We start from the raw sequence: 12,440 nt of genomic DNA, 5'->3' as shown, positions 1-12,440 counted from the left end.
TGCCTGAGGTACAGTTCTGTGTCTGGCTTCTTTCCTTCCCTGTCATGATGATGAAAGTTGCTCATGTTGCATGTAGAAAGAGCAGGTTATTTTTGTTGCTATATGGTACTCCACTGTTACCCGGTTTGTGGATCTTTCCCAGTTAAGCTTCTCTAGTGGGTTCATAGTACTATCTCACTGTAGTTTTAATTTGCATTTCCCTGATGACTACTGAGATTGAGCACTTTTTCCTATGCTTCTTGGCCATCTGGATATCCTCTTTTGGGACTGCCTGCTAAAAATCTTTTGTCTACTGGAGTCTTTCCTTTTCTTATTGATGTGTAAAGTTGTTTCTATATTTTGGATAGGAGTGTCTGTGTTCCTTTTGGTTCTGTGTATTGCAAATATCCGCTCCCACTTTGTGACATGGTTGTCCCTTAATAGGAATGACTTCCCTCCTGCTGCCATTTGATAAAATGAAGTTCTTAATTTTATTATAGTCTAATATATCAGCATTTTCCTTCACTGGGAAAGTTAGGGTTAGGTTTGGTGTCTTATTTAAGAGATCTTTGCCTACCCAAGCTCATGAATGTATTTCCCCATGTCATCTTACCGAAGAAGATACTTTAAATAAAGTATGGCCCATGAAATAGTATCAGTCTGCAGAATGCTTGTTACCCAATTCATGACAAGACTAAGATACTGTAGGTGTCAAGAAACTTTTAAAGCAACTTGACATTGATATGTCCAAGCAGTATCTTATTTTATTTTGCTAAAATACTGGTCTGATGGGTCAGAAATTTCAAAAATTAAGTACTACAGATAGTTTGAGAAGTTCTATTTCAAAACTCTTTTTTTTTTAACCTTCACATTTAGATCTACAATACACCCAAACTTAATTTTTGTGTCCTGGGTAGGCAGGGGTTAATTTTTTTTAATATGGATATCCAGTTGACCCTGTATGACTTATTGAAAATACTATTTTTCGTCCATTGTTTTACAGTATAATATTTGACATAAACCAAGTGTCTTTGTAGGTGTCTGTGTGCTTATGGCTTCTAATTCTGTTCCATTGACCCAGTTGGGCTATCTGTGCCAATACCACACTATCATGATTACTATTGCTTTGTAAGTTGCTCTGGTAGGATACATCCTTCAGCCTTATTCATTTTCTTTGCAGTTGTCTTGGCTATTTTTGACCCTTTTCATTTTCAATATATATTTTTATACATTTGCAAAATATTTTAATTTTTTAAAAGATTTTATTTATTTATTTGAGAGAGAGAGAGAGCAAGCAAGAGTGAGCAGGAGAGCCAGAGGGAACAGCAGACTGCCTGCTCATCAGGGAGCCCAACACGAGCTGATCCCAGAACCCCGGGATCATGGCTTGAGTCAAAGGCAGACACTTAACCAACTGAGCCACCCAGGTGCCCCTTGCAAAATATTTTAGAATTAGCTTGTCAATCTCCACCAAAGAACTTGCTGGAATGCTTTAATGAGACTGTAATGAATTTAAAGACTGATCTTGTTTGTTATACATTCAAAATGCTTTTTCTTCAATAAATTATTTTCCACTAATTCATAACCATTTTTTCTATTGCCAAATACATAAAATTCATATTATTTGGTCTCTTTTAAAGGCTTCTCCATAACTAAACTGACCCCATTTTTTTTTTTTTTGTACCGATCCTCTGTATGAGCAAGGACAGCCCCTCACTATCTCATACCATGTTCACTCCCATTCTCTACTCTGTGCCTTTCTTCACATGTGTTTATATTTATACTGCCTCCTACCCACTCCTGTTGCCACTACAAATTTTTCAGATCTGTGCTTCCCAAAAGACCTGATAGAATTTCCTTTTATCTACTTCCCATCACTGTAACCCACAATCCCATTGCTTTTTTTTGTACAATGGGTTGGTAATTCACCCAAAAAGCACATTTTTAAATCATATGTTAATGAGAAAGTGTGTTTTTTTTCAGCTGTGCACATAGTAGGTGCTCCAAACGCATCTAGCTGACTTAATTCTAACTCACAATAGATAAAAGAGGTATCTAAATCAGGAAGAGAAAAAGCCACCTCCTTGAATCTCAGTGGAGTTGACCAAGCCAGTGTGCAGTGAGGTCACCAGCTTCTGTTTCAGGCTCACGATGTTCTAAAACAGCTCTCTGAAGGTTCTGGAGTAAGGAGTAAGGGATTCAGGAATCCTGGAACTGTTAGTTTTCATCCTCTTAGGGTCAAGCCTCCCTATTCACGATTCAGTTTTACTCTCAAGGGACAGTGGATGTTTTTGGAAGGTAGCTATAGTTTTAAACTTTGAGATCAAGCAGCCAAGCTTACTGGAGATGGGGTTTTCTCTTGAGGTAAAATGGTTTGAAATCAGAAAGAGGCGGTGGTTGAATGCAACCGTGAAAGTATTAAATGCCACTGACTGCACACTTTAAAGTGGTTAATTTTATGTGATTTGAGTATTTAAACAAAAAGATCCAGCAATCAAATATGTCTTCACCTCGTAACTCTGTCTCCCCTGGTGACCAGCTCTTCCCTTACAACATCCGACTTAAGACTAAGAGAAGGAGAAGAAATGCACATCCTTGGGTTTCTGACTTGTTTTTACAAGGACGATATGTGCATGACACTTCTGTGGTTTAGAGAAGTACCTTGGGCTTCTCTAAAATGACTTACCTCTGGGGAGAACATGAAGTTCATGTTTGGTTTAACACCAATGGTAAACGTGAACTTTACTGTGACTTTCAGAACTATCAACATTAGCACAGTTTGTTTCAAACTTGGAGTTGTCATGTATATTGAAAAAGCAAAAACAAAAACAAAATTACCTCAGAGCCCTGCTTACTATGCATCACAGAGCTTAATGTGGCAAAGACAGCACATACCCACAAAGCATGAACTGCCCATGACCATGAAGGTCCCTATCAAAGAAGGCTTATCACTTAGAACAGCCACAAGTCAGCTTATGAACTGCATTAATGCCTTAGGATTAGATCTACCATACAATTTAGAGAAGATAACAGGAAAGGCACAGCACTCCACCCAAATTCAGTAGATTTAGACAAATGTTTAAAGAAAAATATAGGAATCAGGATAGCCCTTTAAAGAAACATTAATACTTCCAAGAGAGTGTTGGGAAAGAATAACAATTTAAGTGTTTCTATTAATTTTTGGAAAATATAAAAAGCATACTGGACTTCCTCACCCACATTCAGCTGGAACCTAGAAATAGTAATTCTACAACAGTTCTTGGAATTTTTAAAATGCCATTCCAGAAGCTAAGAACAATTTAGACTTTGTGATACCATTAGCTTTTCACATGGGCAGCTCTGTCCAGAATTTGTAGAACATAGGTACAGATGGCAAAAGTAGGTCAGATGGAAAATTTTAGATTTGTGATCATATGAAAAATTACTACATTATTTATATTTTCTTTTGCCTCTCCATTAGAGCATTAACGTAATTGTTAAGTTCAATGATGGATAATCATCATGGAATTAGCTATATTTCCTCATTGCTAAAATTGTTTCACATTACACTCCCAATTAGAAAGATACAGAAAGTCAAGTAGTTGGCTTAATTACAAGAAAAAGTCACAGATTCATTTCTAATATTTAATACTTAGCATTAACGTGCAATTTTGAGCTTTCTCCGTTAAATCCCTTGAGAAAATAATAATTTTGCTCAATATTGTTCATGCATGTCAGGTAATGGTGATTGGGAGCTAACTTGCATTTTCAGTTAGGAACTCTGGAATGTCAGGGCAGACTACCAGATCCTGTTCTCATGCAGTTCCTAGATCCTGGGGGGGAGACCCAGTGAAGGATCTGGTGACATGTGGTGAGTCACCTGGGACACTAGAATGATGGGCCTTGAACAAAGGCAGAGGATGACCCTGAGAGTAGAGAGAGGAGAACTATGAAAACCCTCCCGGGAACCCCTGCTTCTGATAATCTGAGCCTGTGACGCTTGAATTCACTCTAATGCAGTCTTTGGATAATGTATTGCCAAATTCCTTTTGAATGTTTAGAGGAAACTGTAATCAAATGGAGGTGAGTTGTTCCTCCCCCTCCAGGCAGAGTGCCACATGGGGCTGGGGGGGGGTGCAGAGGAGCAGAGAAAACCCCAGGGAGCACACTGGTGCGACACAGACAACACCTCCGATGACAGTGAGGGGCGGCAGCTGGCAACGTGAAAACTGGAGTCTCAGTTTACGAGGGTGGTGGCACTTGGAAGGAAAATTGCATTGTAATCGTCATCCAAGTCCCTGATTGTCCTCATGTTTGGTTTGGTCCAGGTAAACAAATACTTACTTTAATTTTCTATTTTTTATAGCACCCTGCCCAAACCAGACTGACTATGGATGACTTTGGGATAGCAGAAAGCCCCATAGAAGGCAGTTTTACCAAAATAGGGCCTAAAAATGGGTGCTACACTTTGGTCTCTATCTTAAGAAGTCACAAGAGTGTCAAAAACCTGAAATCACTGTTTCCTCAGTATGTTGTCTCTAGATGAAATGTTCTTGTTTTTGTGTTATACTGTAAGGTCCTATACTGTAAAAGAATGAAATTTTATCTTAGACTATACATATGAACAACCAATGTATTCCAAGATTATCCTGGGTTCCAAAAACAAAGTACAGAGTTTCACTCTTAAAGCTGATAAATGTCCCAGTACTTGACAGATACACATATCGTATCATGCTTTTATAGCACTTAATTTCCATCTAAAATGCCTTTCTTTTCCTCTGCCTTTTATAGGGTCATTACGTGCTCCTTTTTTCTGCTTGGGGTCAGGTAATATTTCCCCCATCAGTGTGACTGCATATTTAGGTGAACACCTCAGTACCCTTGGCTCCCAGTTACACCTGATTGTGCATTAATAGCACACTTGATCAGACTGCTGAAGCATTAACTAGATTTTAATATATGCACTTTCTTAGCATGCATTTTAAATTGATGCATTTTTAACACCTTTCTGAGTTAGGTTAATGTAATCATCTCTGTTTCTCATGTAAAGCTAAAGTTTTGCCTAGTTTATATAATTTTTTAAAAATTGATTCAAGTCAGGGACAACTCTAAGAGTATAACTTTGAACCCCTATTCTTCAACTGCTTCTTTGCCCACTTAAGCCTGAGAATTATTCTCTAGTGATAATGGGAAGCTGCTAGGCACACACTGGCTAAATTTCTTCAAAACAACAATAACCAGAGAAGGGGGGATGCGGTGTGCATTTTATTCCTACAACAACAGTTCACAACAACAAAAAAATAATGTGGCAACTAGTAGGAAATGCACTCTGTGTGAAAAAGTAAAAAAGCAATACCAATGCATGCAACTTTCTTTAAGTTCAAGGTCTGAATTTCTATCTTCCCCTCTTAGATCCCTCCCTGAAGCAGTGGTGGAAACAACCACCGTTTGGAATCTTGTTTACTCTGTAAGAACTGATATTAAAAAAAAAAAAAAAAAGTCAGTCTGCTCTCCCAAACACATGCTTGGCCGCTTGGCTGGCTGATCAGTCAGTCACAAGAGTGCACCTACTTAATCATGCAGGAAACTGAAGTCATTGCTATTTTTACCTGATGTTCAGCCATCTGGCTTTCTGGACTCCTGCTGTGCTCCAGACTCTCACTGAGTTTCATCTCAATGGCCTCCATCTTTGTGGAGATGGACTGGAGGGAGTCCTGGTACTTCTGCTGGCGTTCCAAAGCCTCATAGAGAGTTCGCTGCTTTTCACTGATCTGCAGAAGAACAGGATATTACCAAATGTTTCCTAGCCCCTTATCTTCTAGATTACAACATTCTTTCCTCATATGACATTCTTACCTCTGTGGCTCAACAGAGAGTATTCAACAGTGTACCGAGTGTGTAAACTCTCTGCATGTGTTGCATAAGACAATCGCTAAGGTAATCCGTGTCTGGTCAACTTAAACAATTCCACGTTTCAGAGACTTACCACATTCTTTAAAGTTTCCCAAGAACGCTGCAGATCATCCAGTTTAGCAGTAGCAGATGGTTCCAGCCCTGGTTCATAGAACTCCTGAGATGGCAATGTGCTGGGGTGGATTCTGGAGGCATTGGTCTGCAACCTCTCGGGAGATAGCGCTTGGTAATAAGCAATGTCCTGTGGGTACAAAGCGCAGTGTTGGATTCAAGAGGAAGACAAAGTTAACATGCTCTGGGTACTGTCTGTCATGTGGAAGAAAGGTTCAGGACTCACCTCTGTCCCAGGGGGCTATAAATTATAGAAGTTAGTATAATTCTTGTGACAAGAAGAATTTAAAGATCATATCAAAGCACATTACAGTTGCTTTTGAATTTTGGCTTCTATTAAAAAGCGAATGAATTTACCAATATTTCAAGTTGCCAAAACTCATTCTTAGTTTATATTCGGTAAAATGGAAATACAAGGATTTGAATGGTACACATGTTTAAAGCTTGATTAACTAGTAGGGCAAAAAAAGAGAATCTAAATTACCTATTTCCTAACATGTTGTTTAATAATTGATTAAAGTTCTACATAATTTAAAAAAGGACTTGATTTATTATTTTTAAAATTTATTTATTTTTATCTAAATTCAATTATAAGACTGATGAATCACTGCTCTCTACCTCTGAAACCAATAACACATTATATGTTAATTGAATTAAAAAGTACTTGATTTAAATAAAATTAAATCTATAAGTCATTTTTAAGATATAGCCAGATCTTCAGTATTTGTGAGTTCATTATTCACAGAAATTAATTAAAATATTTTAATATTAAATAAAGGAAAATGTAATAACTTGGAAGTTAAAACTACTCTAAGAAACAAATAATAAAAGGGATTCCTTCTAATCAATTCCTGGAAGTACAGTAGAAATAATCAAAGTGAACGATGAAAAATAAAACTTTTGAATATTTTATTAGTTTCTTGGGATATAAGTAACATTACATATTTTTACAGTATTCATAATGGAATCTATTCTATCAAGACATGTAATCCATGTGTTTTCAATTGTTTCTATGCTTATTATGCATATTAATAGAAATTGAATTGGGGATAATGTTTATATTCTGGGAATTTCTATTATAAAGTTCACTACTTTTACAATTATACTATTGAAGAGAATTATGTATATGGATTTAAAATACCTGAGCTTTATGGGATAATAATGTCTTGAAAAAGGTCCCAGCCACTGGGGAAACCAAAGTAACAGCAGGAAGGGGCCTGGTGTTTGGTGGTCTGTATAAGGACAGAAGCAGGATTGTGTATGTAGTAGGAGGAGTTCAGACAGGAGTCTAACATCTGAGGAGTCAGGACAACTGAGATTCCAGCGGAAATTCTCCTTGTAAGTAGCTCTGTAACTGGAGAAAGTCCCTCACATCTCATGCATTGATTCCCTAATCTGTACAGCACTGGGGAGTTCTGAGGATTAAATGAAGCCATATTTGAGTGGCCATGAGGCCTTGTACCTACTTTGTTTTTGTTGAGACTTCCGGATAAGTCCCTAACCTTAAGTGATGACACTAGAATGCGGAGACTGGCTCCTCTTCATTTGTCATCCTGTCACCATCCTGAGTAGATTACCTTGCAATTCTCCAGTCTTTGCTTGGCTCATTCCCATTCATGCTCCCCTTTCACCCCGCTTCAGTCCTCCACACCCTGAACACGACAGCCTGTCATCATTGACTTGGTTCACCCCATGTGCACTCGGGGGCTATGTCTAAAGTTACTTAAACCTTCTCCTGCCAACACCTTTGCTTCCTTGGAACTCCCCTTAAACTCTGCTTTAACCAACACCTGGAAAATCCCAAGCAGGACTCAATCCAATTTACTTTCCAGAGTGCATGTGTACGCATGCTCATGCACATACACACATACACACACACACTCCATACACACGCACAAAACAGCTGAAACCACTGAGGAGATACTCCTGAACTTCTCAGATTTCTAAAAATCTGTCTATTCTCAGACTCACCTTTATCTTACACTTGCCAGTCTCCTTGCTTAAGGATAACCCTCCCACTTACTCCCAGAACCCCATGCACCTTTGCTTTTTCAAGGACTTGGTCCATTAATACCCTCCTCTTCTCCTTGTTGACTCTTCCCCAGCATATAAATAGAGTCCAATCTTTTCAGTCTAAAAACATCTTTTTTTTTTGATATTTTTCTTATAGGGTATCACATAATAGAAAAGTCCACAAATCATAACATGATGGGTCATCACACATGAACACAAAGTCGCGATCACCCTTTCTTCCTTTTCTCCCTTTCACTTGATAATCCAGCTTCTGCGAATAGTGGTTTACATTTGATAATGTTCACTTTCTCATCCTCATTCCACTTCTAAATACCAGCTGAGCTTTGACCCTAATGACTCTTTTACTATGAAACAAAATGATTATTTTCAGCCCTTCTTCTGTGTGACCTTTAGAAGCATTCAACACTTCTGCCCGTCCTCTTCTGGAAACACTTTCCCTTGAATCTGTTCTCCTTCTAGCTCTAGTCATTCAAGCTTTTTGTGTAGTTTGTTTCTTCCCCTCCCTCTTAAATTTTGGTTATTTATAAGCTTCACACTCACATATTCATTTGTACATTTATACCCCACATGTTCTTCAAACTCAACATTTCCTCCCCCCAAAAAATCCAGATGAGAACTGAATTTAGGAAAAAAAATAACATTCTATCCACCTTTCAATAAATAGAACTTCTACTCACCAAAGCTCTGAACTTGGGATTTATCCTCTATTTCTTCTCTCCCTTCCCATCCACTGCCTATTTAGGATGAATTCTATTGACACATATCCTTGCCACAGCACTGGTTCAAGTTCTCGTTAGAGCAACAACTTCCTAATTCCCAGGCTGCGAACTGGCAGCCTACAGGCTATCTTTGGCTTGCATACATTTAGCTTGGCTTATGCAGTGTATGAAATTGTTGAAAATTTCATCAAAGTAGGGAGTCTTTATAAGAATCCAGATTCACAGCTCCTTTTGCAAACCACAAGGTACATAAGCCTGGACTCTGTGTGTACATGGCTCCAGTAATTCTAACAGAGGAGAAGCTGCCTGGTGTATGAACAGAGGTGCTGCTCAGGTTCTCTTCACCCCTTAGCCTGTTTTTCTCATGAACATCACCAGTCGTGGCCCAGGCATCAGAGTGTGCAACTTCTGTCCCTCACTAGCTTCTCTGGTTCTGAATCTGTCCATCTCTATTCTATTGTCCACATTGATCCAGGATGAGTTGTGCTAAAACCTACTTCTATACATAGCTTCTAGTTAAATTCTCTCTGTGGTTAACTATCAGCGTCTGGATGAAATTCAGTTTTTTGTGTGTGTGGCATTCAAGGTCCTGTCCTTCATGATATGTTTCCTTCACCCTTCTCAGTTTCTTTTTCCCCTGCTCCCTCCTCCTCCAAATCTGGTTCTCTAATTACACTGATACTATTTTGCGGTTGTCCGATGGGTCATCCTCCTTCCAGCCAGCACATCTTCTACACATCCTTCCCACTGTCTGAAAAACTTCACGTCACTCTAGTGCACACTGGCTGCCTAACTTGTACTCCTTTCCTAAAGGTCTGGCTGCCATCTTTGACGCCCCTGAACTCCCGGGTCAGGTGCTTGTTCCAGACCACCCTCACCATGCAGTTTTCCCACTGTCACGGCACCTGTCCCCTTCTACGGTGATTACTTGCCTGCTCTCGTACAGACTGTGAGCTCTCTTAAGACCGGAGTGAGCATGTTCTCTTTGATTCTGAGCATGTCGTAGGGTCTCTGGCAAATAACAGGCAGGCATATATATGTGTCCCTAATGAATCGTACATGTAAAAACACTTTATTTATAAACTTTATCATTTTATATACACGGAAGGTAATACTATTACTGTCCACAAAGAAAAGCAGAAAGTTGCTTTAAATGTGAAAATTTTAAATTAAATACTCCATTATAAATAAAAGAAGCCCCTCAAAAGAGCCAGAAAAAAACAAATGTGTTATTTAAAAAAAAATTTTTTTCTGGTTCTTTGTCGTGTGCATGTGTGTGTGCGAGAGAGAGAGAGAGAGGGAGAGAGCAAGAGATTGTGGGTGTGTATGTGTTTTGCTCACGCTGATTAAACAGGACTGACAATTCCTGGTTTCTTAAAAGCATTTGAAAATATGGCACCTTTTGTAGATGAATAATTTGTATCTCTTTGAGGACTACATAGGTTCAATAAAATAGAATAATCAGTTTCCATAACTACTAAGCAGAGGCAATAACTGGCATAGTGAGGGATCATCCTTAGACACCAGTCTCTTGTTGCTTTGTGCTAAGTTATGAGAGTTATTATCCAGTAGATTCCTGAGGGAATACATTTGGAAAACTATCGCTACTATTTCATTAACACTGTCCAGGTTAAAGAGTACTTTCAGGCTTCACATCACATTGAATTTTCAAATTTTGTGAACTGAGGAGCACTGCTTCTCATTACAGCTGAGGCTGCTAAGGGACTTTGCAGGCCCTTTCAGCTTACCACAGAAAGCCTGGAACCCATTCCGAGCCTTTAACTCGGGGGCCTAGTACTCTACATGGTACAGGATTGTGCTTTTCAAACTTTGCCTTCTGTTGACTCTACCAAGGAGCCCGACTCTTGCTTTGCTTCTGCAGCAAACCTGGGGGCTGCCTGGTGATTTCCACTCTCCAGTAAGCTACACCATTCCACATTTCAGCTAATGCTACTGTCAGAGGCAGAACACACTGACTGTGGGGTGGGGTGGGGGGGGAATCAGTTATATAATGAAGATCTACTTACAGAAGCAGCAAGCCCAAAACCTTTTTTTAACAGCTGTAATTTTATAAAGCAGTTATATTTGGCTGCCCCTTGAAACAGTTGTGCACATTCTGTACAGTATTTTGAGTCTGAAAAGTGGAACTTAGGGGGATTCTAAATGTCCTCCTCAGCTTCCAGAGATAGCTTGTTGGCCATGTTGGAGTATTTGTTCATTTTCCTCTGACTTATATTACTGTATGAGAAGGATACCATGTGGCCGTAATGACAGGGTTGATCTGTTTGAACAACACCAAGCAGAACACATTTGCTTTTTAACAGCCTCCTCTGAGTAAAGCCTTCTGACATAAAGACAGTTTTTGCTCATCTGCAGTATCATATAAAAGTATACTAACAATATCATTTAATTGATGCTTTCCTTTGATGGGGGGGGGTGCCAAAACTGATTTAAAACAAACATCTCACTCATAATTTTAGGATTTGATTGAGTCTGACAGCTAAAGTAACCATAATAAAAACATTTGCATATTTTATCATTCATCAGGCTTTTTCACATGTACACTGAAAGACACTTTACAAGAAGTATCCCTGAGACTGACAATCTTAGAAAAGGGCTATTCTTCCCACAGTGATAATCTCAAGGCCAGTGTTTACTGTTCAACTTGAAAAATTTAAGAACATTAAGTATATTATATCGGGTGATTGTTTCCTATACAATAAACAGCCGACTATAGCCATATGTCTCTGATTCTAATAACATCTGTGACCACAGGGAAGAGCACAACATCAAAGAATGAGTAATATGTATTTTAAAATCAGAATTGAAAAACAGTTTCCCCCAGAGTGCCTTGAACTTCTCCTTTTTTTGTTTTTAATTTCCTCTCAACACTTTTGTTATTATTCAGTCCACATCCATCTTTCTTTCTAGATTATAAGGTCTTTGAGGGCAGGGGCACTGTTGTCTTCTCCTTTATTACCTACCTGTGACCCAGCACAAGATTTCATGCCATGCAGGTGCTCTGAATGTGTCTGATGAATGCATAAACTGATAACTTCCTAGAGCTATAAACATTTTTACCAAGAGAATTGTTTATCTAAATTTTCAACAATTTTATTTTCCTCCTTTGGGGGAGGAGGGTTTTTTTAATCACAGAAATACTATTTCAAATGCTTCTGATTTAAAATAGAAATAATTGTAACTGATTTGTAATATAGCTTATAGAACATTTGCTCCGTTTAATGCTTCTTTCTTAATAAATCTCAACTCCTTTGAACACTTACATAATTTTGTAGTCATGTAATTAAACTTTTTAAAAGCTATTTTGGCTAAAGGAAAAAAGGTATTACTTAACGTACATTAAAAAGTTTTGGCTATTGTAAAAGCATATTTTTCATGAAAATATGAAAACTCTTCGACATATTTAATTTAGTACAATCTAAATTTAGCATAAAACACGCTAGACAGTACCACATAACAAGGTATTACCTCCACTTTATAGGAAATAAAATTTAAGATTATTGATTATTAAGATAAGCAAAAAATCACAAGTCTACTTAGGCATTCCAATATATACACTGGCAGACACCCCTTAAATTGGTTGACAGTAAATAAAGAAAAAGTATAATATGGTGAGCAAAAGCTTTTCATCTTCAAATCTGAGCTGGTAAGTGGCAAAACCATGTTTAATGAATGTTAAAATAC

The 12,440-nt window shown here is 38.3% G+C and overlaps 1 protein-coding gene across 1 annotated transcript in view; it reads right to left on the bottom strand.

The window, feature by feature from the left end:
* SYNE1 (spectrin repeat containing nuclear envelope protein 1) overlaps positions 1–12,440 on the bottom strand; it is a 454,337-nt gene that overhangs the window by 141,657 nt on the left and 300,240 nt on the right. The window contains 2 exon segments of the mRNA XM_035728590.1: positions 5,568–5,729; positions 5,945–6,115. Coding sequence (XP_035584483.1) covers positions 5,568–5,729; positions 5,945–6,115 — 333 coding nt within the window.

This window comes from Zalophus californianus, chromosome 7, assembly GCF_009762305.2.
Source record: "Zalophus californianus isolate mZalCal1 chromosome 7, mZalCal1.pri.v2, whole genome shotgun sequence".
NCBI lineage: Eukaryota > Metazoa > Chordata > Mammalia > Carnivora > Otariidae > Zalophus > Zalophus californianus.
The sequence above is the reverse complement of the archived record's forward strand: the minus strand, read 5'-3'. Positions and strand labels throughout refer to the sequence as shown.